Source organism: Ascaphus truei, chromosome 1, assembly GCF_040206685.1.
Source record: "Ascaphus truei isolate aAscTru1 chromosome 1, aAscTru1.hap1, whole genome shotgun sequence".
NCBI lineage: Eukaryota > Metazoa > Chordata > Amphibia > Anura > Ascaphidae > Ascaphus > Ascaphus truei.
The window spans coordinates 459,778,379-459,804,508 of record NC_134483.1 but is presented as its reverse complement, the minus strand read 5'-3'; the positions used below and the strand labels follow the sequence as shown (position 1 = coordinate 459,804,508).

General features: G+C 38.9%; 1 protein-coding gene across 5 annotated transcripts in view; it reads left to right on the top strand.

Moving 5' to 3' along the window:
• The window catches only part of TUSC3 (tumor suppressor candidate 3), a 369,252-nt gene that overhangs the window by 311,070 nt on the left and 32,052 nt on the right, over nucleotides 1-26,130 (top strand). For all 5 annotated transcript variants that reach the window (XM_075565925.1, XM_075565910.1, XM_075565918.1 and 2 more), the window contains one exon: nucleotides 3,721-3,795. In XM_075565925.1, coding sequence (XP_075422040.1) covers nucleotides 3,721-3,795 — 75 coding nt within the window. The remainder of the gene's footprint in view (nucleotides 1-3,720; nucleotides 3,796-26,130) is intronic.

Sequence of the window (26,130 nt, the reverse complement as noted above, 5' to 3'; positions counted from 1 at the left end):
TGAGGGGAGCAATCCCTGCAGGAGAGTTTCTTTAGCCTTCCACTGATAGATTGCAGTTTCAGGCAGGAAGGTATAGTTAAACAGGAACACTTTATTGCACACTGCAGACTGCACAGCATACACAACAACAGGAACTTCTTAGGGCCTTCACCCTCAGGATGTTTCCCTGTACATTCAATCCAGGCCTAGGGCACCTGAAGCAGTTCTAGCTCTTCCTTTACTCCCTGGTGGAGTAAGAGGAACAGTCTCACACTGCACTCCCCTAATTTGGTAGTGCAGCCCCTTAAGTACAGGCCTAGTTGCACCACCTCCCTTGTGACTCACTGAAGCTGCTAGGGGTAGGGAAAACCCAGGATTTGTCCTGGCAGCCTAGGGCTTACTGCCAGGAGAAGGGCAGTCTGGTAGCCATAAACCAGCCATGGCTATACTGGCAACATTGACGGCCTTTCTGCCAGGAGTGATGTCACCTCCATCACCACTGACTTCCGTCTCCAATCAACTACATTCACGCCGCTAAAGAAGTTTCACTTCAAAAGTGTGTGTGCCCAGCATTTTAAGTGAAACTTCTTCGTGTTTTGTCACAGAAATTGTAGTTGTGATGGTGATATTTTTAATTAAAAATCAAAACACAATTTCAGTGCCAAAATGCAAAGAAGTTTCACTTAGAACACGTATTTTAGCTATTTGCACTTCTATATTTAAAGTAACTGTGAATTCCTCGTGTGTGCGTCACTATGTGTGTGCGCGCGCGCATCAGTCTGTGTGTTTGTGTGTGTATGCGCACGTGTCAGTCAGGGTGTGTGCGCACCAGTCAGTCAGTGTGTGCGCATCAGTCAGTGTGTGCGTATGCACGCACACGTCAGTCAGTGTGTGTGTGTGCGCGCGTGTCAGTCAGGTTGTGTGCGCACCAGTCAGTGTGTGTGTGTGCGCGCATCAGTCGGTGTGTATGTGTGTGTGCGCGCCAGTCAGTGTGTGTGCACATCAGTCAGTGTATGTGTGTGTGTACGCACGCACACTTCAGTCAGTTAGTGTGTGTGCGCGCACGTGTCAGTCAGTGTGTGTGTGCACGCGTCAGTCAGTGTGTGTGTCACTGTGTGTGTGACTGTGTGTGTCAGTGTGGCAATGGGGTCGAGAGTGCCCTCAGCATGTCCTGCAGGCTCTCCAAGTGCTCTCCTCCCCTTCCCTTTCCCCTGAGCTCTCTCAGCTACGGGGACACGGAGCGCTCAGCGCTCTCCCCCCTCCCTCCCTCAGGGCTATGGGGACATGGAGCACTCGGCGCTCTCCTTCCTCCCTCTGATCTAAGGTGACACGGGACATGTCACGCTCAGCACTGTCCCCCCTCCCTCCATCCGAGTAACAGCGTGCTCAGTGCTCTTTCCCCCCCCCTCTTCCCTCGGCGGTGCTGCGGAGGATGTTGTGCTGCAGAGGACACAGAGCTGCGGGGGATGTGGTGCTGAGGGTGACGCAGAGCTGCGGGGGATGCAGAGTTGCTGGGGACGTGGCACACTCAATCCCCCCCCCCCCCTTCTCCCTGTCACCAGACCGGACCAGCCTCCCTCCCTCTCTCCTCCCCCTGGTGGAGCTGCAGGGACACTGTGCCCAGATCTCGGGTAGTGTGTGTGTATTTTTTCAGCGCTGCCTCCTCTCTGGTGACTTCTGGTTGAAGCTGGCAACACTGATGACCTCTTCTGCCAGGAGTGATGTCACCTCCGTCACCACTGACTTCCGTATCCAATCAACTACATTCATGCCGCTAAATAAGTTTCACTTCAAAAGTATGTGTGTGCCGAGCACGCGCATTTTAAGTGAAACTTCTTTGTGTTTTGTCACAAAAATTGTATTTGTGATGGTGATGTTTTTAATTAAAAATCAAAACACAATTTCAGTGCCAAACGCAAAGAAGTTTGACCTAGAACGCGTCTTTTAGCTATTTGCACTTCTATATTTCAAGTAACTGTGAATTCCTTGTATGTGTGCGCGCATCAGTCAGTGGGAGTGTGTGTGTGTGTGTGCGCATCAGTCGGTGTGTGTGTGAGCGCCCACACGTCAGTCAGTGTGTATGTTTGTGTCTGTGTATGTCAGTGTGTGTCAGTGTGGCGCTGGGGTGGAGAGTGGGCTCAGCATGTCCTGCAGGCTCTCCAAGTGCTTCCCCCCCCCCCCTCCGAGGACAACCCCTTCCCTCCCCTCTGAGCTCCCTCTGATCTACGGGGACACGGCGCGCTCAGCACTGTAGTCCCCCCTCCCTCTGGGGGTGCTGCAGGGGATGCGGTGCTGTAGGGGACGCGGAGCTGCGGGGGACGTGGCGTGCTCAACCCTCCCCCTCCTCCCCGTTACCGGACCGGAGCAGCCCCCCTCCCTCTCTCCTCCCCTGGCGGATCTGCGGGGACACAGCGCCTTTATCTCGGGGAGAGGGGTGTGTGTGTTTTCTCAGTGCTGCCTCCTACCCGGTGACTTCTCCTGGTGAAAGCTGGCAACATTGACGGCCTCTTCTGCCAGGAGTGATGTCACCTCCGTCACCACTGACTTCTGTCTCCAATCAACTATATTCACGCCGCAAAAGAAGTTTCACTTCAAAAAATAATATTTGCTTAAAACAGTCCTGTTATGGACATTTTTTTTGATGTTTTACCGTCAATGACTGCTTAATCTTTTCTTATGAGACTGCACACTTTTTATAACTGCCCTCTTGGGTTGCAATAACATATTTATAGTAACTAAAATATGTTCCACTCTCTTTTATATCATCTGCCAATAATATAATGACCAATCTTGTAGCAAGGCATCTAGAATCAATTAGTGAATCATTTGTCTTCTGGACAAGTACCATCTGTCGCTAATTCTATGAGCATTAATTTTATAATTAACATATTTGGGGTAAGTTTTAATTACATATCTTGTTCTCTGCACAACTTTAGTATAACATTATAACATTAACAACTATACTTGTTAATAATAAACAGTTTATATTAATTGGGAGAACATAACTGGGAATACATACAGAAAATTCGAGCACAATATGCAAATAAAATTAAAATGTAACACGTAACCATAAGGCCAATTTTAATAGTATTTTCTGCAGACTTTACAACTCCTTGCTTGCAAACGTATAATTATTTCCTGAATCCTATGCATTTATTCCATAAGAAGGTACAGAGGAAGCTGAGGTTATTACACCCATTAATGCAACACATTGCGTTAATGCTGATGTTTTATTTAACAGTAGTGCTGTTGAAAACAATGATTAAGCAGATAATATGTGGGGGTAATAATGGCTGCTACATTTGCGTGTACTGTACAGTCTATTGAGTGTTATATAAAATATCCAACAGTCAACTTTTCAAAACTGATAATTACTCAGTATACAGTACCTATTACAATTTTGGGTAAGGCTCTGTTAGATGGACTTCTATATTATATCTGTCTGTTTGTAATGGCACAAAAGGATCTATATGTATCATTTGCTAGCAGTTTACTTTATTTGGGTCTAAATATTTGCATCAAGTCTATTTAATTTGTCTTTCAGTGTTTTAGAGTAATTTTATACATATAGTGTATATAATCAAAAAAAATTTTTTTTTATAATGCGGTACATATTTCTCCTAATTGCTTTATTAATAAAAAATGTCTATATATTATATATAGATAAATAGATAAATATATGTCTGCGTGTTCTAATTTGTTGGGATGCACATTTTTGTTGTTCCTTGACTACAATTACAGATGCTGCTATCACTATGGGAATGGTTCTGCTGAATGAAGCTGCAACATCTAAAGGGGATGTTGGAAAAAGAAGAAGTAAGTTGTCTGGCAATCCATACTTTAGCAATGTCTAAAATATATATACTGTACTATGCATCTTACTGATCAGACTGTAAATCTACAGTACTTCAAAGGGAAAAGCCAGCCTTACTGACTGTATATAGTACTAAGCATTTAAGACTCCAGAGAAAATCTTTTCCCCTGGGTACATTTTACAGTGCTCAATTGTTAAGTGTTCACTCTGGGGACAGAAACTTTATTAACAGAATACAGTGTATTAATATCAGAAATTATTATCATTATTGGTTTACCACTGTGCAGCTCTTTTAGACCTATCTTCATTAAGGTCTATTAACTCAGGTTAAAAAACATGATACTACCTAAAACAGGACTAGACATAATTTTTCTTAATGGAATTATATGCAGATTAAAAATGCAGTAATTGAGCTCATAGGCATATGTTTAATATTGCATTATTTTAGAATAATGCTGCATATCTTTAAATATTTTTTTAAAATAAATACATTATTTCAGTCTGGACGTCACTCCCATCCAGACCCCGAAATAGGGTTTGGAGTGAGAATATCCAGAAAAGAGGATAAAACTAAACAAAATGAAATAAACTTTTATCAATGTTTATATATATTAACCCCTTAGTAAATACATTGTGAGCTATTCATGTGCAACACACGTCTAGCACGACTACACTAACTACCGCACCTTGTATACTAAAGAGGCCACAAACCCCTATGGCAAACAAGGGTATATCCCCAACCTCCCTGTCCCAGGGCATCTAACTCCATTACCCACCCCACTACCACACTCAACCCCAACACACCTAACAACCACCAATTTAGATAACCCAACAATTACAAAGAAAGCTCCCAAAAACTCGTTGTTTTAAAAATAATCCTATCTTCGCCACTTCACGACCCCCTCCAAAAAGTAACAATAAAACTGCCTCAAATCAGGCCTAACCCATCGATTTATCCTTAACATTGATTTAAGCCATTGATCACCTGTTGCTTTATTTATTTTATTTAGGAAATGTTTCACCAGGAAATAATAAATTGAGAGTTACCTCACGTATTCTAGTATGACCTGGGCACAGAGTTATGGTCACAATACATCATTACATTAAATGAACAGAGATTATACGTTCAATTTACAAACATTTGTGGACATTTAGAGATAATATGATTATGGGCGTATGTAACAGATACAGACAAAATTCAAGTGAGAGACAGCTGAAGTCTTGAAATTATTTAAACTGGAGGCGGTTTTGATAGCCTCTGGTAGATTGTGCCAGTCTTGAGGTGCACGGTAAGAGAAGAAGAGACCAAATTCTTTGTTGAACCGTGATACCGCGAACAGCCTTTTGGAGTCAGATCTAAGATGATAAATTCTGTATGTACTGTATGAGTGGTGCAGAGCTTGAAGATAAAATCATCAAATCAATATTCAAATCATCTCCTCTACAATATTTCTTAATTGATAGTGGACATTCTTTCTTACACATCTTCTCTGTCGACTGAAGTATTTTGAAAGGATGTGCAATGCCTTATCTCATTGTACAAGCAGTTAATATGTGGTAAATCAACCAATCAAATTGTTCATGTGCCACATAGCCGCTTACCACATGTATGTAACGGCAACAGGTACTACTGTATATAGAAACCAATTATTTCGGATACCACACACTTGATGTCTGTGCATGCCTCCCATATTTTATTTAACATTACTTTATATTAAACTATTACTGCAAGTTTTAGCAACATATACTGGAAATGCTTTGCCATGTAAGAGCTTCTCAACCCTTTCGTGAAGAGGGTACAAGGCATTGTGGTTAAGGTGCTCTTTAATATATATATATATATATATATATATATATATATATATATATATATATATATATATACATACATACATACATACGCACGCACGCACACACACACACACACACACATCATTTGTATCCACAGTAACTCCATGAAGTCAGTCTTTAAAATCTGATATTAAACTACAGCATACTGACATAATGAATTCTTCTTTTGAGATTAATTAATGTCAGCCTTTAACCTACTTTCCGTAAAAGAGTTTGCTGAGATTTCTATTGCAAAATCAATATAAAGTTTGAATTTATTTCCTCTATAATCATGGCGAGTTTTATTCATGTGGCTTAATAATATATTATAATTGTCTAATAATGTTTCATTGGTAATTTTTTTTAATCCAGTGGTTCAGTAAACGGGATTATATATTATATCTGTTAAACATGACACAAACTGTGCCTCTCTTACACCTCGCAGAAAGTGTATGATTAGTTATATCAGTCCCTTTAGTGATTGATTAACTTTCTGCCATCCATCAACTTAAACTGACCTGGACAGTGTTTGTACCATAACTTCCAAATGTGTGTGTGTGTGTGTGTGTGTGTGTGTGTGTGTGTGTGTGTGTGTGTGTGTGTGTGTGTGTGTGTGTGTGTGTGTGTGTGTGTGTGTGTGTGTGTGTGTGTGTATGTATATGTATATATATATATATATATATATATATATATATATATATATCTGAGGACACTCTGATTCAGAAGCTGATTGGTGCTGAATTCCTTGAAAATGAACATATTATTTGACCATGGCATACTGTACAAATCTATTACAGATACAATAAAGTACATTGCTTCAGTATGTTGCATAGTATTCCCCTCTCTGAATGGATGCTTCAGACTGCACCATATTTTGTAACAGTAATACAACAATGAATGCTGGTTCAAGTTTTGGAATGTCCAAGCTATGAGCTCAGTGTACTCTGTGGTGCCCACCGCTTGTGTGGCTCCTGAGGATGTGTAATAGATCAAAGAAAGAACTGTCTATTGAAACTACTTGGGGAGTTAATGGAAACTTTTTTCGGCTTCTCTGGTAATGTGATGTCGCCCCAAAGATGCTCACGCACAGGTAAGGCAGAGAAAAGGTGCCATAACTCCAACATGATGGAACTCTCTGCTACTCAGCAAGACAAGATCCAGACTTCCACTCGGGTATATGAGGAATTGGTCAAAGTGTAGAGCAATAATTAATGTTACAAACACAAGTTAAAGAAGTAGATAAACAACATCAAGCAGAGCTTGTATAACAAGAAGATAAAAAAAATAGATGGCATCAAAACAATTTAAGACTGGTTGGCCTTCCAGAAGACAGCTTCAAAACCTACTTGCTAATGACAAATGGGTCGGGACACAAAACTACTATTGATCATACAGAGAGCACACAGAATTAGGTCCACCTCAAGAAGAAAGCAGAAACTACACAAAAGCTGTAATCTTTAAACTCCTATATTGTCAAGACAAAGTTGGACTCATCTTATTTTGAAACTTTTCCACTGATGTGGCACAGGCAAGAAGAGTATTCTGATATTTGTACTAAACTATTTAAACAAGAGTTTGCACTGGTGTTCTCGTTAAGCTGTGGCTCTTCACGAATTCTGGCTTCGAAGGTCTGAAGTTTGTACAGGCTTTGGAGTACTTTCTAAGGGCAGAATAAGACAGTAGACACAGCAATGATCCAGAACTACACTGAGAATCCCATCCTCACCTAGTTCAAGGGCGTGCACATCCACCTGAAAAAAACTGGACCGAATGATGCTACGCATGAGCTTCTGCTTGCTCAGGTAAAGTCCCTCATTCAGCACTAGTGATTGACAGTCCTTTGTAAAAAACACATACAGTAACTTGAATATAAAACAAAAATGCCAAACATGGCATAAAACCTTTATAGATATAAAAAAAGCACACGTCATAATGCATTTACACAATATTTCAAGAGTTCTAGAATCTGGTAAAACTACTTGAGAATTAACTTTTTTTATATACGGTACATGTTTGTTATTGTTATGAATAGGCTTGCAAGCCGTGGGTGTCCAATCGGACCCCTGTGTTGTAAAGCATAGTATTTCTATTTCTAAATGGAAAAAGTTATCTAATGACGTTCATTGTTCTCAAATATTGTGAAGAGTAATGGTTTTATTCACAACCTGTTTTTCAAAATGTTATTGTTTCTATGCATATTCCAAGAGGTCTTTGCTTTAGATGAGTTTACTTAAGATTGTATCCTGCAATGTTGGGGGAATAAACTGTCCAATTAAAAGGAAAAACAATAATAAGTTATCTTGAAAAGCTCAAAACAGATGTTACTTTTTCTCAAGAGACACAAGAAGTGTCTAGTTGGATAAAACATTGTCAATATGCTGCTTTAAACAGCAAATCTAGAGGAGTATTGATACAAAATGGGACTTAAGTGTTTAGAAATACTGCACCAAATTCTGACCCAGAATGGATGCTAAAATAGATATGACACTTTGATTCTTAATTTTTTTTTTTAAATAGTTAAGCCTCTAATTAGTTTTAGTGGAAGTTTTTTTTGTTATTAAAATAATAGAAAAATTGCCCAAATCAATGAGGGTACTGTACACTCATGTAAGGCAGAGATTTCAATGTCATTGACAATGTTATTCAAGATAGATTGAAAAAAAGACCGGAAATTAATTAAGATAATAAACCCCCTATTGATATAGAATATATATATATATATATATATATATATATATATATATATATATATATATATATATATATATATATTTATTTATTTATTTATAAAAATGTTTAATCTACTTGAGGTTTAGAGGTCTCTGCATCTAGAATTCCTGCTTCCCTCTGGCAGCGGAGACTTAATGCGGCATGGCTACAGCTTGTCTTTCTCTGGAGCTGCTGCATTGTGCTTTTTATGTTGTGGCTCTGAAGCTTGCACTGTACATCTGTGTCAAACGCACATAAACATACGAGCAATTGTGTGCTCCAATGAATTAGGAAAATATGCAGTCTTATTTCAATAGTCCTTATAATTGAGACTCTGTAGTAAGACTCTATTAAGGAGTGGGTATTTGAGTGATAAACCAGTAAAATGAAAGCATAATATCTCCCAAAAAAACAATCAGGGTGATAATAAATCAACCTTAAGTAAATCTCATTGGAGAAAAGCTAAATCAATACTGAAGTAGAGAACACTCTTCATATAATAATTGAATAAATCTTACCCACTCCTGAGCCTTCACGAGTCTATAATGGCGTGTCCAGCCGCAAACGTAGAAATCCAATAGCCAGAGAAAAAAAAAAGAAGCGCACTGCCAGGGAGCCAGGTGGCATAAATGCAGTATTCTTTATTCAAAAAATATAAACATCACCCAAGGGGGTTGTGCAACCTCCTACGCGTTTCGGACAAAATATCCTTTAACAAGGAGTACTCCTATTCAATCGCACATAAAGTTTGATAATAGCAAGAATGTATTCTTTTCTGACATGGCAAATTCAGAAGGTGAATTGAAGTGAAGATAGATTTTTACCAGATCACTCTCCCAGATTTCTCTCTATCGGCCTGACGTCTGATTTAGGTAATTTTAGAAATGTAAGATTCCCCACTACAATGGAAGACTCTGGTAATTTGAATTTTAAATTGTTTTATTGTTTTTCAGATATATATACAATACATCACATAATTAAAAAAGAATTTCAAAACCATATCTGTTACTTAAATCATACAGAGACGTATATAAAATGTAAAATAACAAATTAACATTAACATTAAAAAGATCAATAAATGTTGATTCAAATAGTACATCATGCAGATATAGCGTAATTTAGTTTTGCCTGGGTCTCATGGATTGTGCCTGATCTCCCGATGATTTTTTCGCTGCTCGCAGCTCACTTGCAAGTGCTTTGCGGCCAGGAAAATTACGTTTTAGCGTTGATTGCAATACTCCATAGAAATGATAGGTGGTGCTAGTGTGCTATAGTGTCTTCAAATCTAAATGCAATGTAAGCTGTTCCTTATTCCCGTTCATTTCAGGATATGATATCCCATATATTTACATGTAAACCACCACTTATTCCCCTAAAAACTTCAAATGTCTGTAAAGTATTTTAAAATAGGAAAACATTTTATTTAGATTACAGTAAAAAAAAAATTTAGCATGTTTTTGTATAGCGCTGCTAGTTATACGAAGCACTTTACAGAGACATTTTGCAGGCACAGGTCCCTGCCCTGTGGAGCTTACAATCTATGTTTTTTTTTTGTGCCTGAGACACAGGGAGATAAAGTGGCTTGCCCAAGGTCACAAGGAGCTGACACCGGGAATTGAACCCCTGCTTTAAACTCTCAGTGCCAGTCAGTGTCTTTTACTCACTGAGCCACTCCCTCTCCCTGGCAATTGGCAATTGGCAATTGGCAAATGGCAATTTAGAGATAATGCACAAAAAGTGTATGAAAATACAATAATATAATTTTCTTCAATCTTCCTTTAAATGTACAATCTTCTTTGACCTGCATCTTCTTGAGGCTGGCTCTTGGACACGTTCAACTGTAAAATGAAGCCCCAATGGTAGTCAATGGGCAAGCAAAAAATAAAACAGCACCAAAAAGACAACAATTTAAAAAACCAAGCACTTAAACAAGACAACAATTAAATAAATCAAGCACTTAAATAACACAACAATTAAAAAAACTAAGCACCCAAACAACACAAAAATTAAATAAAAATAAGCCCTACAATTACATAACAATTAACTAAAAACTAGAAACAAAAATACAAAACATAGCAATTAAAAACAAGCATTTGCCAAAGTATGCATTGCCTGTCACTGTATTTATCTATACCCCGAAATGAACATAGATAAAGAAATTGGCAGTCAATGGGCAACATAAAAAACAGCATAAAAATACACAATTAATAAAACCAGCATCAAAAATACACAACCATTAAAAAAACAAGAATAAAATATACACAACAATAAAATAAACCAATGGCCAAAAAGAAAAAGAAAAAACACACACAGATACCCAGCAATCTCTGATAACCCCCCACAATTATTATCCTGTAGGGGAGGAAGAGACAGGAGCTTGATCTGACCTGCCTGTACTCCTGCTGGGGCGCGTGATCCTGCCTCCTAACAGGCAGAGTGAGAACAAGAAGTGTGGGGACTCCACTGGAGCAGAGAGATGAGCCTACAAGTTGGGATTGGATCTTTAGCCCTAACCCTGCAACAAGAAGGCTTCCGGCTTATAGGGACAAAAGCAGGAGCTGCTTTGCGAGGCTGCACTCTCCCTGCCCCCCCTCCCCTTTTGTGGATCCACATGCTAACACTCCTCTCACTTACATGGCATCCATATATAAGTACCAGTACTTAGATACCTGCTGACTGGTCTACAGGATCAAACAGCCCAAGGTCCCCTTGATCACCAGATCTAAAGCACTGCAAGTGGAAGAACCAGAAAAAGATTAAAAAAACATCCTAGCTGTGCCACTTCCTCTCACATTTAAAGTGGACTTGTACCATTTGAACTACTCATTTATTGATGATATTATAACACTACCAATCAGCTAAATCCCGCTGCGGGTTCCCTCCCACAGAGGAGGGGGGGGAATGTAAATAGACTTTATTACCTTAATTTCATTAAAAACTCAATTGAAGGAAAACTTCAGGTGATGTCCCCGATCATGGGCACTTGAGCGAGGAGCTCCTGAGACCCTCCGAGAGTAAAGGACCAGATAGAGCACAAAACGATCCAAATTTACACCAAATTTACAGGATATAATAAATAAACAGTCAGGATTTGGCTGGGAAAGGAAGAAAGACACAAACAACAGATGTCTCCTAGTTTTTTGCGAGGAGGCAGCGCACAGCTGAGCACAGTGCTGATTCGCAGGATGGCGCCGCAGCATGCGCGCCAGGAGAATTGGCCCGCGAGCAGCCGTCTGAGTTGCAGATGCAGATGGAGAAGGAAAACAACGAAGTAATCAAAGAATATCTGGAAAAATATATGGAAAAAATATTTTCAAAGATGAGACAGGGGTTTCAAGAAGACCTGCTCACTGCAATTAATGGCCTCAATTCTGAAATAAATTCCCTCACTCAGCGAACGGACGTAGTGGAGGACTAAAATGCACTAAATTGGAGGACATGCTAATATCTCAATCTTCAGCAGAGGATGAGATAAATAGGCTGGGCCACAAAATCAATGCTTTAAAGGATAATATTGAAGAACATGAAAACGGGGACCGCAGGCAAAACCTGCGGATCCGCAATATCCCTGAAGCAGTCTCAACAGAACCCCAAAGACCTTATCTACACGAGCTGTTCCTCCTGCTGGATGTTAGGGACCTAGAAATAGATCTCACCCACCGGGCTCTGGGCCCAAGTTTTGACGATGTTAGAAGGAGGCGAGATGTAATTGTTAAGCTCCACTCCTATTCCACTAAGAAGAAGATCATGTTTACAAGTAGAGAGAGAGGAGAACTGCAATTAAAAATGAGGCGTAGCAAATTTTCAGTGATCTGTCTAAAGTCACAATCGCAAGGAGGAGAGAAATGAAACCTCTTACTAAAATTTTGAATGATCACAATGTCCGGGGTTGATGGGGCTTTCCATTTAAACTTATTGTGCAAATAAATGGAAAATACAGGTCAAGCTCTCGCCCTGAAGAAACTTCAATGTTTCTGAAAGCTCTAGGACTGCCAGTTCCAGAAAGGCAGGATGATGCCACTGAAGACCACAGGCTCGCAAATACCTCAGGCCCCTCAAGTGCTTCTGAATAGCTGGCCAGTCAGAGAAACAACAGAACAGGAGACTGAGGATAAAATTACATCCCTGTGGAAAACGACTGTGAATAGATTCTCAAATAATAAAAAAAAATTCCCCCTTGAACTTTTTCTGATGAGCTCGGGGGAATCCTTTCCCCAAGTTGTTGTTTCTAAACTTTACTATTTCCAAACTCCCATGTTGTACATGCACCTAATAGAGACACTGGAAACCTGACTTTACCCATCTCTGGGAAACCAAAAACTATTACTAATGAAAGTCTGGTCTGTCATCCTTATGCTTGACTAAAACTCTTGATGAAATGGCCGCAACAAAGGAGAGGGGTTTTCCCTCCCCCTGATGAAGCAACGAAGAAAATAAGAAAATCATCATTCACTGGGACTCGCCGGGCCTGGAGTTATGTGCTAGACTTTCAAATCTGCTAGAACCTAGCCCCCCCTTCTCCCTCCCTTCCTCCCCTGCCCTCTTCCCATCCCCAACCTTTCCTCCCCTCTTTCACCCAGCTCCCCACTAATACCCCACCCTTATCCCCATCCCTTTTCTTGTCCGCCTCTACACCCCATACTCCATGGGATACCCATTACCCCTCCTGCCCTCTCTGCCCCCCCACCTCCCCCTTTCTCCTCAAACTCACCCCTCAGTGCAGCCAAGAGCTCAAGGAGGCAGATGTCCCTGGTGTTTCCTGAGACATTGCAGGACCTAAGGAAAGAAAAGGCGACTCTACCCAACTAAGTGCCATCCTAGGATCGAGAGCCCTTCTTCACCACTTCACTCTTTAAACAAATACCCCCCCCCCCAACCGGACACAGGACTGACGATACCACAAATGTTCCCTGCCCTGTTTCCGTGCAGAAAAGAGGACAGTGGTAATTGCCCACCCACCTGGATCATCCAACCCTGGGTCCCCCTCTTCTCAATAAGTGTTTGCATGGGAGGGAGGTCGGGAACTATGATTGTTTGCACTGGAAGATGCATCATCTCCAGCATCTACACAATGAAGCCAGGTCTTACTGTATAAAGGGTTTTGTGTTTATAGTTTACCCCCCCTACAAAAAAAAATCCTGCTTTCCCCCCTGTCCAAACCTAAATTCCTCCCCTTCATCCCTCCCTCCCAAAGTAAAGGTTATAAAACGAAAAAGTTAACATGGGTCTCTGTATAACAATGCTAACAATGTTGGATAAAGTTGAATATTTACATTATAAACCTTAAAGTATAATATGTTCTGAAAGTTATATGGTTGGCCTTTAATGGAAAACAAGACAATGTTATTATATCATAAAATTTTTATGTTACTGCAAAAATGTAGCCCCTCACCCCTCCCCCCCCCATCCCTCTCAGGCTACAATAGGAAAAACTGTTAAGCTGTTTTATACCTCTTCAATACTGTCCCTTACAACCACAACCCCCTCCCCACTCCCCTTCCCATCCTCCCCCCCGACCTACCCCCTTCTCTCCACTCTCCCCCTCCCCACCATCCCCCCTTCCCCAACCTCCCTGCCCCCTCCCATTCCCCCTCTCTTCCCTCTCCATCCCACACTCCCCTGCTTCCCTCTCCCCAGAAATAAAGGTCATAAAATGAAAAGGTTAACTCGGTCCTTTGTGTGAATAAAGTTAACATCGCTCTATAAAGCTGAATAACTATATTATAAAACTTAAAAGCCTGGTATGTTTTGAAAGAACTGCAGCCCTCCATCCTTCCCTCTTAGGCTAAAATGGGAACAGCTGTTAAGCTGCTCTTTCCCCCTCCCCGCCACCCTACCTCCCCCCCTGTCTCCCGCCCCTTTTACCCCCCAAATTCCCCACCCCCTCCTATCCACCCTCCTTCTGCCACCTCTCCATACCCCCTTCCCCCCTCCAACTCTCTTAATAATTAATCCTCGACTCAGCATATGTCGGGATCATCTCCAGTACATCGGATCGAACACCTTCGAAGGATTTTTCCCACTGTTACAGCCCTGGAAAAGTAATCGAACGTTCGGAGGAGAAATAATTGAGTCTGACACCAATGTGTGGTCAAAAATCTCTCCTGTTTATTAGGCGATTTCAGTCAGGTTATATAGCCAAGCGAAAACAAAGATGATTACATGCCAATTTCTATTTCCCTTATTTTGTGCTTATGTTAGACATAACAAGATATTAAATCATTTATTTGGAAACTCCCGTACATCACATGATTCAAGATTAAATAGCTGAGACCGTACATAAGTTCCCGTTTGTGCCTTATTTGGTCAATACTTCCTATTTCAACACAGAAGCTCAGCCAACATTAGATACAGAAAAAGGGTAGTTGGAAAAATGTTAGTTAAATCGTGTGACTAAGCATAATGGCAGTGTTAGTATAAAAATGGTTATACAGCAGACAAAATGGAGTCACCCCTGAAATATATATATTATCAGTCCCTCCTTTTGTCATCAAAATGACAACTCCTACACTTCGGGGGTCTCGTACTGGATTTGCATATTATCATAATCCACTAAAGGATAATCCACTAAAGGATAATCCACTAAAGGTATCGGGACACTAGTGGATGGTATTCTAGAGTCGTAGGTTATGGTTGCGGGACCAGGAATAGGGGCGTTAATGTTCAGTGAAGCATACGTGTGGCTAACTGACTTAACAGATGGCATCATAAGTTTACATAAAGCCGAACACATGAACTTGCAGCATGTAATAATAACAACTAATATTACAAATATGCAAACGATAATTATCAGTCCCAAAACAATTCTCTTTCCCTCATTCTGTCATGGGTCCATAACCTAACAACTACTATATTGTTTTTGATATTTTTGATATACTTTGTCGTACTGAACTAGTGGTGCAGGTTTTGGGGGTCAGAAGAAAATAAAAATATATATATATGGCCACAGGAGTTCTTGTTTGTAGAGAGATATATATCGGTGTGGCTGGTATAATATCTTTTCTGTTTACCAGGTTGACTATTACTACAAAACCTATTACCAATTTCTAAATTACTATTCACACTGCTCTTCTGTAACTACTAGCACATTATTGCGGCTAAAATTTGTGAAAATTGGTGGGGGCTAATTTCTACCAGGAGCGATTGCACAAATATCCATCTTGCACGCATCTTTCATACTGCATTTATTCAGAATGGCAAAAAAGCAAAATGGCTGCTATGGTAAAACATGGCTGACTTATGATCCTTTCCTTGTGGCTGACACACGCCTCTGGGTGACCTCCCACTTTCCTCATAGCCTCATATCCAATCTTCTTAGTCCCCTCTTATTCTTTAGAGACAGTCTATTTAAAGAACAGTTCACCATTGCATAGTCCTGCTGGACCAGGAGATTGTCCAATTGTGCCTTGTCATTCTTTTTCGGCCATTATATCGGCCCAGTTGATTTCTTCTCAGTCTCTTCTTCTGGGGGACTGCTGACATCACCGAAAAGAGGCATAGCGTCAGTGGGGGTGCAACGCACTTCTTGATCAAAGTTTACTGCATATGACACATACATAGAGAGTGATGAGTAGGACAGACACACACACAAAAGCATCCAATAGCTTCGCTTCCAGAGAACTAATCCAACCACCAAGTCCCAACAAATCCCATCCGTCATCTCTAACTTTAAACACTGGACTATTTTCCCCAAATAACATGAACTGTTCTAGTTGCAGGGTAATATTCTATCTGTCCTCCTATCACAGAGTCAATAACTTCCCTAGGGAAAACTCGTATTTCTACACCCTTCGTAACCAATTTCTTATAGATGGTTCTACAAATATCTTATATCATATTGTCTTTTTCTCAAGGGGTTAAATATAACACTAATTTTTCCTGGGGTGCAACCTATTGAATATAGATAGTACATTGGGTTACATTATATATAAAATATGGGCTTTGTTTACTAGGATTCCATTGTGTGACAAAAGATGTGCATATATGCTATACACAAATCAATAAAAACAAAATAACAATTACTAAACAAAATATACCTGTTCCTACCCTATCGTCTTTGTGTGCACACTATTTACACAAACCTAATAGACTATACATTTATAATTAAAATAACAAAACCTGTAAAGAAAAAGATTATTAAAAAGTTCAAAGTTCATATGTTGAGGCCTGGAATTTTGGCTGTGTCTCTAGGCTTTTCCACTTTGGATACGGTGTAGATTGGAGCAACTGTGGGTGGTGCTGGGATAAGTTTCATATGCGTAACGTGGATCCAAAAAGAGACCTCTGCCATTTTATTTGCTGTAATGGTGATGAGTAGTACTTTTAATAGTAGTAGTAGCGCCTCTTCATCTGGGATGAAGAACGTTCTTGCGTAGGAAATGCTTGACCATTAACCCGTCTATCGTAGGTGCACTTTCAACTTTGACATGTGCCTAGAGAGACTCAAAAATATATTAGTTGCATACAATACTTACTAATTGTTTTACTAAACAGTCACTGTGGTCTTGACTTTGCTACAATTTAAATTCATTAAAATTGGTGCCTCAGCTATTGCCAAACCAAAAGAATAAAATGGCTAAAATAATTCTGTATAGAACTCCAAACTAATTACTTGTAATATAATTTCTTTGAAAAGTGCAGAGCACACTGCCAACCTTAAAAGGCACTCAGCATTATTCTTAAAAAATAAATAAATAATAATTTCAGATTTCGTTCATCCCGGGCACTAAACCATCTAACTTCTGGGCATAGACAGCTATATGATAAACAGCAATAATACCCCTCCTTTGTTCACATAATTTTTTATATGTGAACAATATTACAGAAAGGATAACAGCATTCAAAAAGTAACTAACTATTGTTGCTCGATCTGTAGCTAAACTAACCTGAATCCTTTGGGTATAAAATTTGCATTAAAAACACTGAAAACACTACTGAATATAAATATAATCTGCTATTGTCTTCTGACAGAAACATCCTGTAATATAAGAAATTATAGACACAGATTTAAAAACTTTTTTTTTTTTTTTTTTTTCCGGATTGGAACAAGCTTGAAATAACTTTCTGGGCATCCTGCCAAAACCTTGGAACAAAACAGATAAGAAAAAAAACTGTTAATTACATTGCAATATAATTTGGGACATCTTAAAAATGCAGCTCCTCACATGGCCTGATTACAGAATAAAATGTGACACACAAAAGAAACAAAAATAATACAACAAAAATGACCAAGACATGGCAATGCAAAACTGTTTGATCCTGCCTGCAAACTATATTAATAAAAATGTCCCTTTCTTTTATTATCATATCCTAAACTACAGTTAAACCTAATTTGTAGCTACAGCGCTTCGGTTAATTTTCGTGTCTGAAATGTATCTCCGCACATTTTTTCAACTGGAGAAGGGGGGCTGTCTGGGCTGCTATTCTGATTCTCTCTCTCCCTCTCTCTCTCTTGACATGGAAATAGAGAAGTTGGAAAAGGATGTCTTTCTGGTTTTAAGAAATCATCGTCTGGCCAGAACGAATAAATCCTCAAAATATACCAGTGACCGGGCTGAATTATAATTTTTTTTTTTTTCCTTTTCTCACATTTGCCCATTCTTTGTCCTTCTCTCAATAATCAGTCAAACTCTCCCTTTCCCTTTATTGATTAGTTTGTGTTATAGTGGGGGTGTTTCTCACCTTTAAAATTTAAATTTAACATGAGCAATTAGTTATGTTCTTATTTTAGAAACACTTGCAAGTACCTAGATAATAATTGTATATATACAATAAACCGACATTCATATTATTCAATGCACATAAAACTTTCACATAGTTAGGATTCACTCAGATTATACAAGCACACAGGGATTACTCAATCAACCTTTTTACCATATTTATAAAATTTAATAAAACATTCTGGGGAAAAACTAATTTTCCTACCTTGAATTTACACACAAAACATATATTTTCCACTAAGATTTACAATACTTGAGATTCTCAATACCGGCGGGAAAGACCCGTCTGAATTTAGACAAAAATATTCTACTAAAAAAATTCTCTGGTTCCCTTCTTAGGGGCTGGTTTGCAATTACTGGCAAAATATCTTGTCTCTTTACAATTATAGCACTTCCTGTCCTTTCTTATCCCTTGCTTTCTTAGCTTCCCTGCTCTTTTTTTTTTTTTTTTTTTTTTCATTCTCTACTACAGTAGCAATGTCTGACAATTTTTTATGCTTTCAACCAATATACTTCCTCTACTCTCGACCCAATTTCTGCATGTAAACCTTTAAAAAAAAAAAAAAACTGCCACTATTAATGGTCTTGTGCTCATCTCTACTTCCTCAATTCTTCCATATGCCTATATTATCTCCAATAATCAATCGGCAAATATACTTGCTGTTTCCTCTTTATTCACTTACGGTATGTTAAATATAAATACAGCAGTTATAACACATTTATTTTATTTTTTTCCTTCCTCTTTTTTTTTTTTTTTTTTTTTTTAGCGTTGTTTGACAGACCTGCATATGCCTGTGCCACAGTGTCAGTATCTGATTCTGATTCATCCTGTGACTTTTCCCTGTCCCATGAACGGTCCCTGGCAGGGGTTCATTCCTGCCTAGAGTCCGTCTCTTCCCCATCCGTACCGATCTGCCTGGCAGGCAAATCAATAGGGAGTGGTCTAGGGAGCCTATTGCTTCGGGTTCCCCATGAAGCCATAAGAACTTCTTTATCGGAGACTGCCTCAGAGCCTGTGACCGAGGAAAGGTTAAGGGATCAGGGTTTTTTTCTAGATCAGGGACACTGGGGTAAATTGGGGCTACCTATGGAAATGGTACTTTTTTTTTTTTTTTTTTTTTTTTCCTCACTGCCAGACAATATTTTACTTTATTACCCATAATTAGCTTATAATGAAAACTTATCTTAATGCAATATAACCTTATCTAATTATACTGATATAGGGTCCCAAAAGACAGTCCAGTATACAGACAGAACTTTATAATTTAACCCCTTGTTTTACAGCGGGGACTTAAACATCTGCTTAGTAGACAGGATTCTATACCTGCTACTTGTTTAGAATTCCCATGGGCACGTTTACTGTTAGACTCTCCCATCTTACACACAATACAAGTTCTTGAAAATAAAATGGCGTACTAAAATGTCTTAGATATTCATGCCATAAAGCAGAGCACAGTAAAATTTACGGCGTCCTTATGCACTTTAAAGAGATGTCTTATAGATGTAAAAATACATGCACAGATACAATAAAAATACACCAATATTCCCCACAAAAATGGGTATACGTTTCCACAGTCGCTGTAAGAGTATTTCCTGATATTCACACAGATATCTATTAGCAGGGACTCACCCTGGCACTATACTCAGTCAGGATTCACTCTTTATATCCTTGACTCAGCCCGGATTCACCCTTTATATCCTTGGCTGTGGTTAAACTATTAACCATATAGTCTAATTCGTCCAGTACGGAGGTAATATATAATAGGGCTCTAGATAAGGGACACCGGGAGGATAATATACAGATAAAATTGATATCTTGTACTTACCCAGCCGTTGAGCCTTATCCCCGCTTTCTGACACCAAATCTTAATAATTAATCCTCGACTCAGCATATGTCGGGATCATCTCCAGTACATCGGATCGAACACCTTCGAAGGATTTTTCCCACTGTTACAGCCCTGGAAAAGTAATCGAACGTTCGGAGGAGAAATAATTGAGTCTGACACCAATGTGTGGTCAAAAATCTCTCCTGTTTATTAGGCGATTTCAGTCAGGTTATATAGCCAAGCGAAAACAAAGATGATTACATGCCAATTTCTATTTCCCTTATTTTGTGCTTATGTTAGACATAACAAGATATTAAATCATTTATTTGGAAACTCCCGTACATCACATGATTCAAGATTAAATAGCTGAGACCGTACATAAGTTCCCGTTTGTGCCTTATTTGGTCAATACTTCCTATTTCAACACAGAAGCTCAGCCAACATTAGATACAGAAAAAGGGTAGTTGGAAAAATGTTAGTTACTAAGCATAATGGCAGTGTTAGTATAAAAATGGTTATACAGCAGACAAAATGGAGTCACCCCTGAAATATATATATTATCAAACTCCCACCCACCCACCCCCCTACTTCCCATTCCCTACTCAAGGATTGATTATTTTCTGGGTACCAAAAATATTCTGCAGGCATCTTCTCAGTCGAACATAGGCCCAATAACCTGGTCTGACCATGACCCCATAGAGTTTGTCCTCTCTCTTCCCTTTCGTTATAAATAATCTATATAAATGGAAACATTATGATTCTCTGTTGAATTGCCCAGATATAGAGAATACAATTAAAACAAAAATTATCAGATTTCTTTTCTTTAAACAAGGGCACTGTATTAACCCCCGGTATGCTGTGGGAAGCCCACAAAGCATCAATTAGAGGAGACCTCATATCCATAGCCTCATACAGAAAAAAAAATCAAACAGAAACAATTTAAGGAAATTTCCGAGAAATTAGTTAAGCTACAACAACAACATAAAAATAACCCATAAAAAAAACTCTACAAATTGTTAGATAAAACAAGAACAGAGCTTAAACAGCTTCAATTAGACGAGGTGGAGAGAGCGTTAAGATGGACAAATGATACTACGAAAAGGGCAATAAGACAGACAGGTTATTAGCAAGTAAACTCAGAGATTTGAGAGTTAAATCCCAAATCCCCACGATTCGAACTAAACCAGGGCAAATTACTTACTGTATAATGAAAAAGACATCGCTTAAGAATTCACAAAATTTTATTCCAAATGATATAACCGTGATTCCCCAAAAGGTTCCCCTCCAGACATCGAGGCGATATCCCAATACCTAAAACAATGCAAATTATCTAGGTTATCTGAGGAGGACTCTTAAACATTAAATAGGGAAATTATACAAGAGGAGCTGTCTGTCGATCAAAACTTTAAAGCTAAATAAGACCCCAGGACAGGACGGTTTTTCAAACCTCTACTATAAGAAATTCCAGGCGATTCTGTCCCTATATGTTCTTGAAACATTCATTCATCATCAACCACGTGCACCTGACTGGTACAAAACCCATAATATTAAAACTGGACGCAGAAAAAGCGTTCTATAGAATAAAATGGTCATTTTGGGACCAAACCATGCTAAAATTTGGATTCAAGGGCTAGTTTTTAGAGGGTGTTAGAGCCTTATATCAATTCCCCACGGCGTATGTCAAACTTCCAGGAGGAAACTCAGACCCTATCATAATCAAAAACGGAACCAGACAGGGATGCACCTTGTCCCCGCTTCTCTTTGCCTAAATGATTGAACCCCTTGCAGCCATAATTAGGGAGGAGGTCAATAGAAAAGGAATCCCAATTGATGGAATAAACTATAAGATTTCCCTATTTGCAAATGATGTTATATTAACTTTAGCTACTCCATTAATATCCCTTACAAATCTCCAAATCAAATTAGACCAATTCGGTAAAGTATCGGGTTACAAAATTAACAATGATAAATCTGAAGCACTAAACATATCACTTCCACCCCCAGAAATTAAACTTTTGCTCATCAAATTGTAATTATAAATGGAGCTCTACCTATATAAAGTATCTAGAAGTCAAGATTGCCAACTCTTACAGAATTTCTGGATTATGGTCCAGGATATAATCCAGGAGGTATCTGAACTGAGAATTCCTCTAGACCTGTTCACTTTTCTGCAAGAAAAACCAATAGAAAATCTTTCAGCTCCCATGGGGAGGTTAATCTATTTTATTCTAACCGCTCCTAGGTGTTCCATAGCGGCGGCTTGGAAAAAAACAAACCCCCCTTCCAGAAGAATTCTCACTAAAAGAATAAATGAAGTCATGACAAAGGAAAAAATTAACAGCCCAATTAAAAAAATTCACTGACCAGTTCTTCAAAATCTGGGATCCCTGCCTCCAAAATTAGAAACAGATGTAAACTAAAAGAGGATAAAGGTTCTTAGCTTATAAAAATATTGGGCAGCTGAGGATGGCACGGTGTGGGCTGCTCTGTGGTTGGTGGAGGGCTTGCTCCCATCCCTTTCCTCCTTCCTCCTCCTTTATTTCCCCCCTGTGCCTCCACTCTATCTTTCTACCAGGGATTCCCTTCCCTACATCCCCCCTCCTACACTGCCCCCCTCCCACCCTCCATCCCCTCCTCCCTTCCTCTTCTCCACATGGATAGAGATGAAGAAGCGCTCAAATGCTAGGTATAATAACCATTAATAGCCAATGCCAAAGCCCAAGAATGATCCAAAATCAATAACATTAGGTGAGAATAACATCCAGCAATATTGGGTAAATAGTCTCCTGAAGACAGGTAATGGGTGGGTGTAACCCCCCCCCACGATCAGTCTCATTGGAAAACAACCCTGTAGCAAATAATGTACTCACAAGTCCTTGGTAGGGGCTGGCAGGATGTGCAGCTTCCAGTAGCAGCAGATACAGGAAATAGAAAGGAGCACATGATCCAACAGGAGCAAAGAGAGGACCCAATGCAAAAAATATAAACTTTATTCTGTCATAACCTTAAAATCCAACACGTTTCGCGCCAAAACGGAGCACCCAATGACGTCATGCGCGAACCGCCCGAACAAATGGGCAGTCAGAAGGGCGGAAGTGAAGGCTGAGGCAAGAGGGGCAGGGAATATACTAAGGGCACGATAATAAACAATGTTAAAATAACGGTGGCCCAAAAGGGGAAAAAATAAAACAGCAATAAGATGAAATGAACTAAGGTATCCAAATAATTAGCCCTAAGAATAGAAGAAAAGGAAAGGAAAGAAAAGGGAAACTGAAAAGAAAGAAAACATGAAGGGAAACTAACTGAAAATTTAAAACAAAGTCTGAGAAACTTGTCCAATGTTTCCTGGATAGGGGCTATCTTTTAAAAAACATTACTGAGGCTTTTGAAGCTGCTTTAAATACTGAGAGATCATCTTTGTTGCCCACTCGTGCTGTTTTAAATTCTCAGTTAGTTACTCATAATGTAGCTGATGCTGGATTGGATTCCATGGGTGTTAGAAATAAGAGACCAAATAAAAGACAAAATAAATTTGAGAATGATTGTCCGCTTTTTATTTCTCAGTTCAACAGACAAAAAAGGGAGATAAAATCTATTATCTCCAAACACTGGAATGTTCTATCCATGGATCCAGTCTTGAATAAGTATATTACATCTGGTCCCAAATTTGTTTTTCGTCGAGCGAGAACTGTGGGTTCTTATATTTCCCCCAGTGACATCACAGTTCCCAATACCAGCAACATTACTTTTACCACCAAAGGTTCTTTTAAATGTGGTACCTGTAGTGTGTGCAAACACATGACACCATCAACGACCTTTTTTGATACTTTTCCACATCCACATGTACGGGCTGACAATTTTGTTAAAAAATATTATATCAATGGTTTCATAAAGTGTAATACCAAATTTGTTGTTTACCTGATTACATGTGATGTGGGAAAAGATACGTGGGTAGGACCATCAGGGCTCTCAAAATTAGAATTTTAGAGCATTTAAGATTAATTAGAATGAATGATATGAATCATCCAGTTTCCAAGCACTTTTCGGAGTGTAGACAAGGAGGTGTGGGCAACTTCTCATTTTTGGGCATTGAATTGGTTCGTAATAAAGTGAGGGGTGGTTACCATATCAATTTATTAAACCGAAGGGAGGCTTATTGGATTTTTATTCTTAGAACACGTTCTCCCTTCGGTTTGAACATTGAATGGCATTTGAGTCATTTTCTTTGATTATTGTTCCTTACTTTAAATGTCATTATTTGCTCTGATTTTATATATATATTTTATATATATATATGTGCATGGGTTTCTTATTATTATATGTATTTGATATTATGTTTCTTATGTTTATGTTTTTTCTAATTTTTTCCTGTGATTATCATATTAATTTTATATATTATGAGTTATTCAATAATATGCCACAATATTCATTAGATATTCAGTTCTGCAGTATCCCGATTTTCTTATCAAGTTATCAATATTGTTTTTAATTATTTTTTCATTTTTGGTGTTTGTGCTTTTTTATTTCCATTTTGCTTCAATTATTATTGTTTTCTTCTTTCCCCTTTTTTTGCCCCTTTTTCTCCCTTTTTCTCTCTTCCCTTCATTTTTTCTTTCTTTTCAGTTTCCCTTTCCTTTTCTTTCCTTTCCTTTTCTTCTATTCTTAGGGCTAATTATTTGGATACCTTAGTTCATTTAATCTTATTGCTGTTTTCATTTTTTCCCCTTTTGGGCCACCGTTATTTTAACATTGTTTATTATCGTGCCCTTAGTATATTCCCTGCCCCTCTTGCCTTAGCCTTCACTTCCGCCCTTCTGACTCCCCATTCGTTCGGGCAGTTCGCGCATGCGCAGTAGCACGCGCGGCCGTCATGTCGTCATTGGGTGCTCCATTTTGGCGCGAAAGGATTGCAGGTAAGAGGGATATAAAAATGGGTGTTTTAACAGTGTATGTTATCCTTGATAAAGAACGCACCACGTTCGAAATGCGTTGGATTTTAAGGTTATGACAGAATAAAGTTTATATTTTTTGCATTGGGTCCTCTCTTTGCTCCTGTTGGATCGTGCGCTCTTTCTATTTCCTCTTCTCCACATGTCCTTTCTCTTCATCTCTACCTGTCCACTAAGTTACTACAAGGGAATACAGTAATGTTAACAGCTTAATTGACCAGGGATGATGGAAGAATGCAGGACATGTTTAAACTCCCAAATCTACAAAATGTTATAAGAAATATAAGAAATGTAACCTCCACTTCAGTGACTGATGTTGTAACTCCAAATTTCGTTCTCTGTCTATTATTCCTGTTGACGTGTGACTAATTTACTGTGAAAACTTGTATATCCCTTTACATTCAATAAAAAAGATTGAATCAAAAAAAGTATAATGTATATAGTATGTCTCTGTGTCCAATATGATTAAAATCTAAAAAAAAATATATATAAACCCGTGTACTACAATGAGTCACTGTGCATTTCATTTGCAATGCTTTTTTGGTTGCAACTTTTTAATTGAGACTTTCCTAGTATAAAAGTGTAATACAGGCATACCCCGGTTTAAGGACACTCACTTTAAGTACACTCGCGAGTAAGGACATATCGCCCAATAGTCAAACGGCAGCTCACGCATGCGCCTGTCAGTATGTCTTAAACAGCTATACCGGCTCCCTACCTGTACCGAAGCTGTGCGCAAGCAGGGAGACTATAGAGCCTGTTAAAAATGCGTTATTTACATCAGTTCTGCAAATATATGACGATTGATGCATTGATAAGTGGAAAAAAGGTAGTGCTTCACTTTAAGTACATTTTCGCTTTACATACATGCTCCGGTCCCATTGCGTACGTTAATGTGGGGTAAGCCTGAAATATATAATATATGTCTCTATGTGCCCACTACGATTAAAATATATTTTAAAAAGTTGAAAATATTACAGTTTATTTATTATAATGTATACTGTATGTCGCTATGTGCCGATTTCGATTAAAATAAAATATCTCTACAGTATGAAGAAAGTTGAAAACTTTAATAGTTTTTTTAGACTTCAGTCCACATCATCTTCTTGCTGTTGATTTGACGGCTTGAATTCTGTAAAATAATTATGGGATTATCTACTGTACCCTATAAATAAACATGAAATAATAAATGCTTAGAGTACACTATGCACATAGGTGATTAATGGAACGCATTGGTGGGACTTTTAATATATGGCATGCGTAGTTTATGGTATGCATATCCATGTCCTTTAATGTAGGCGCAT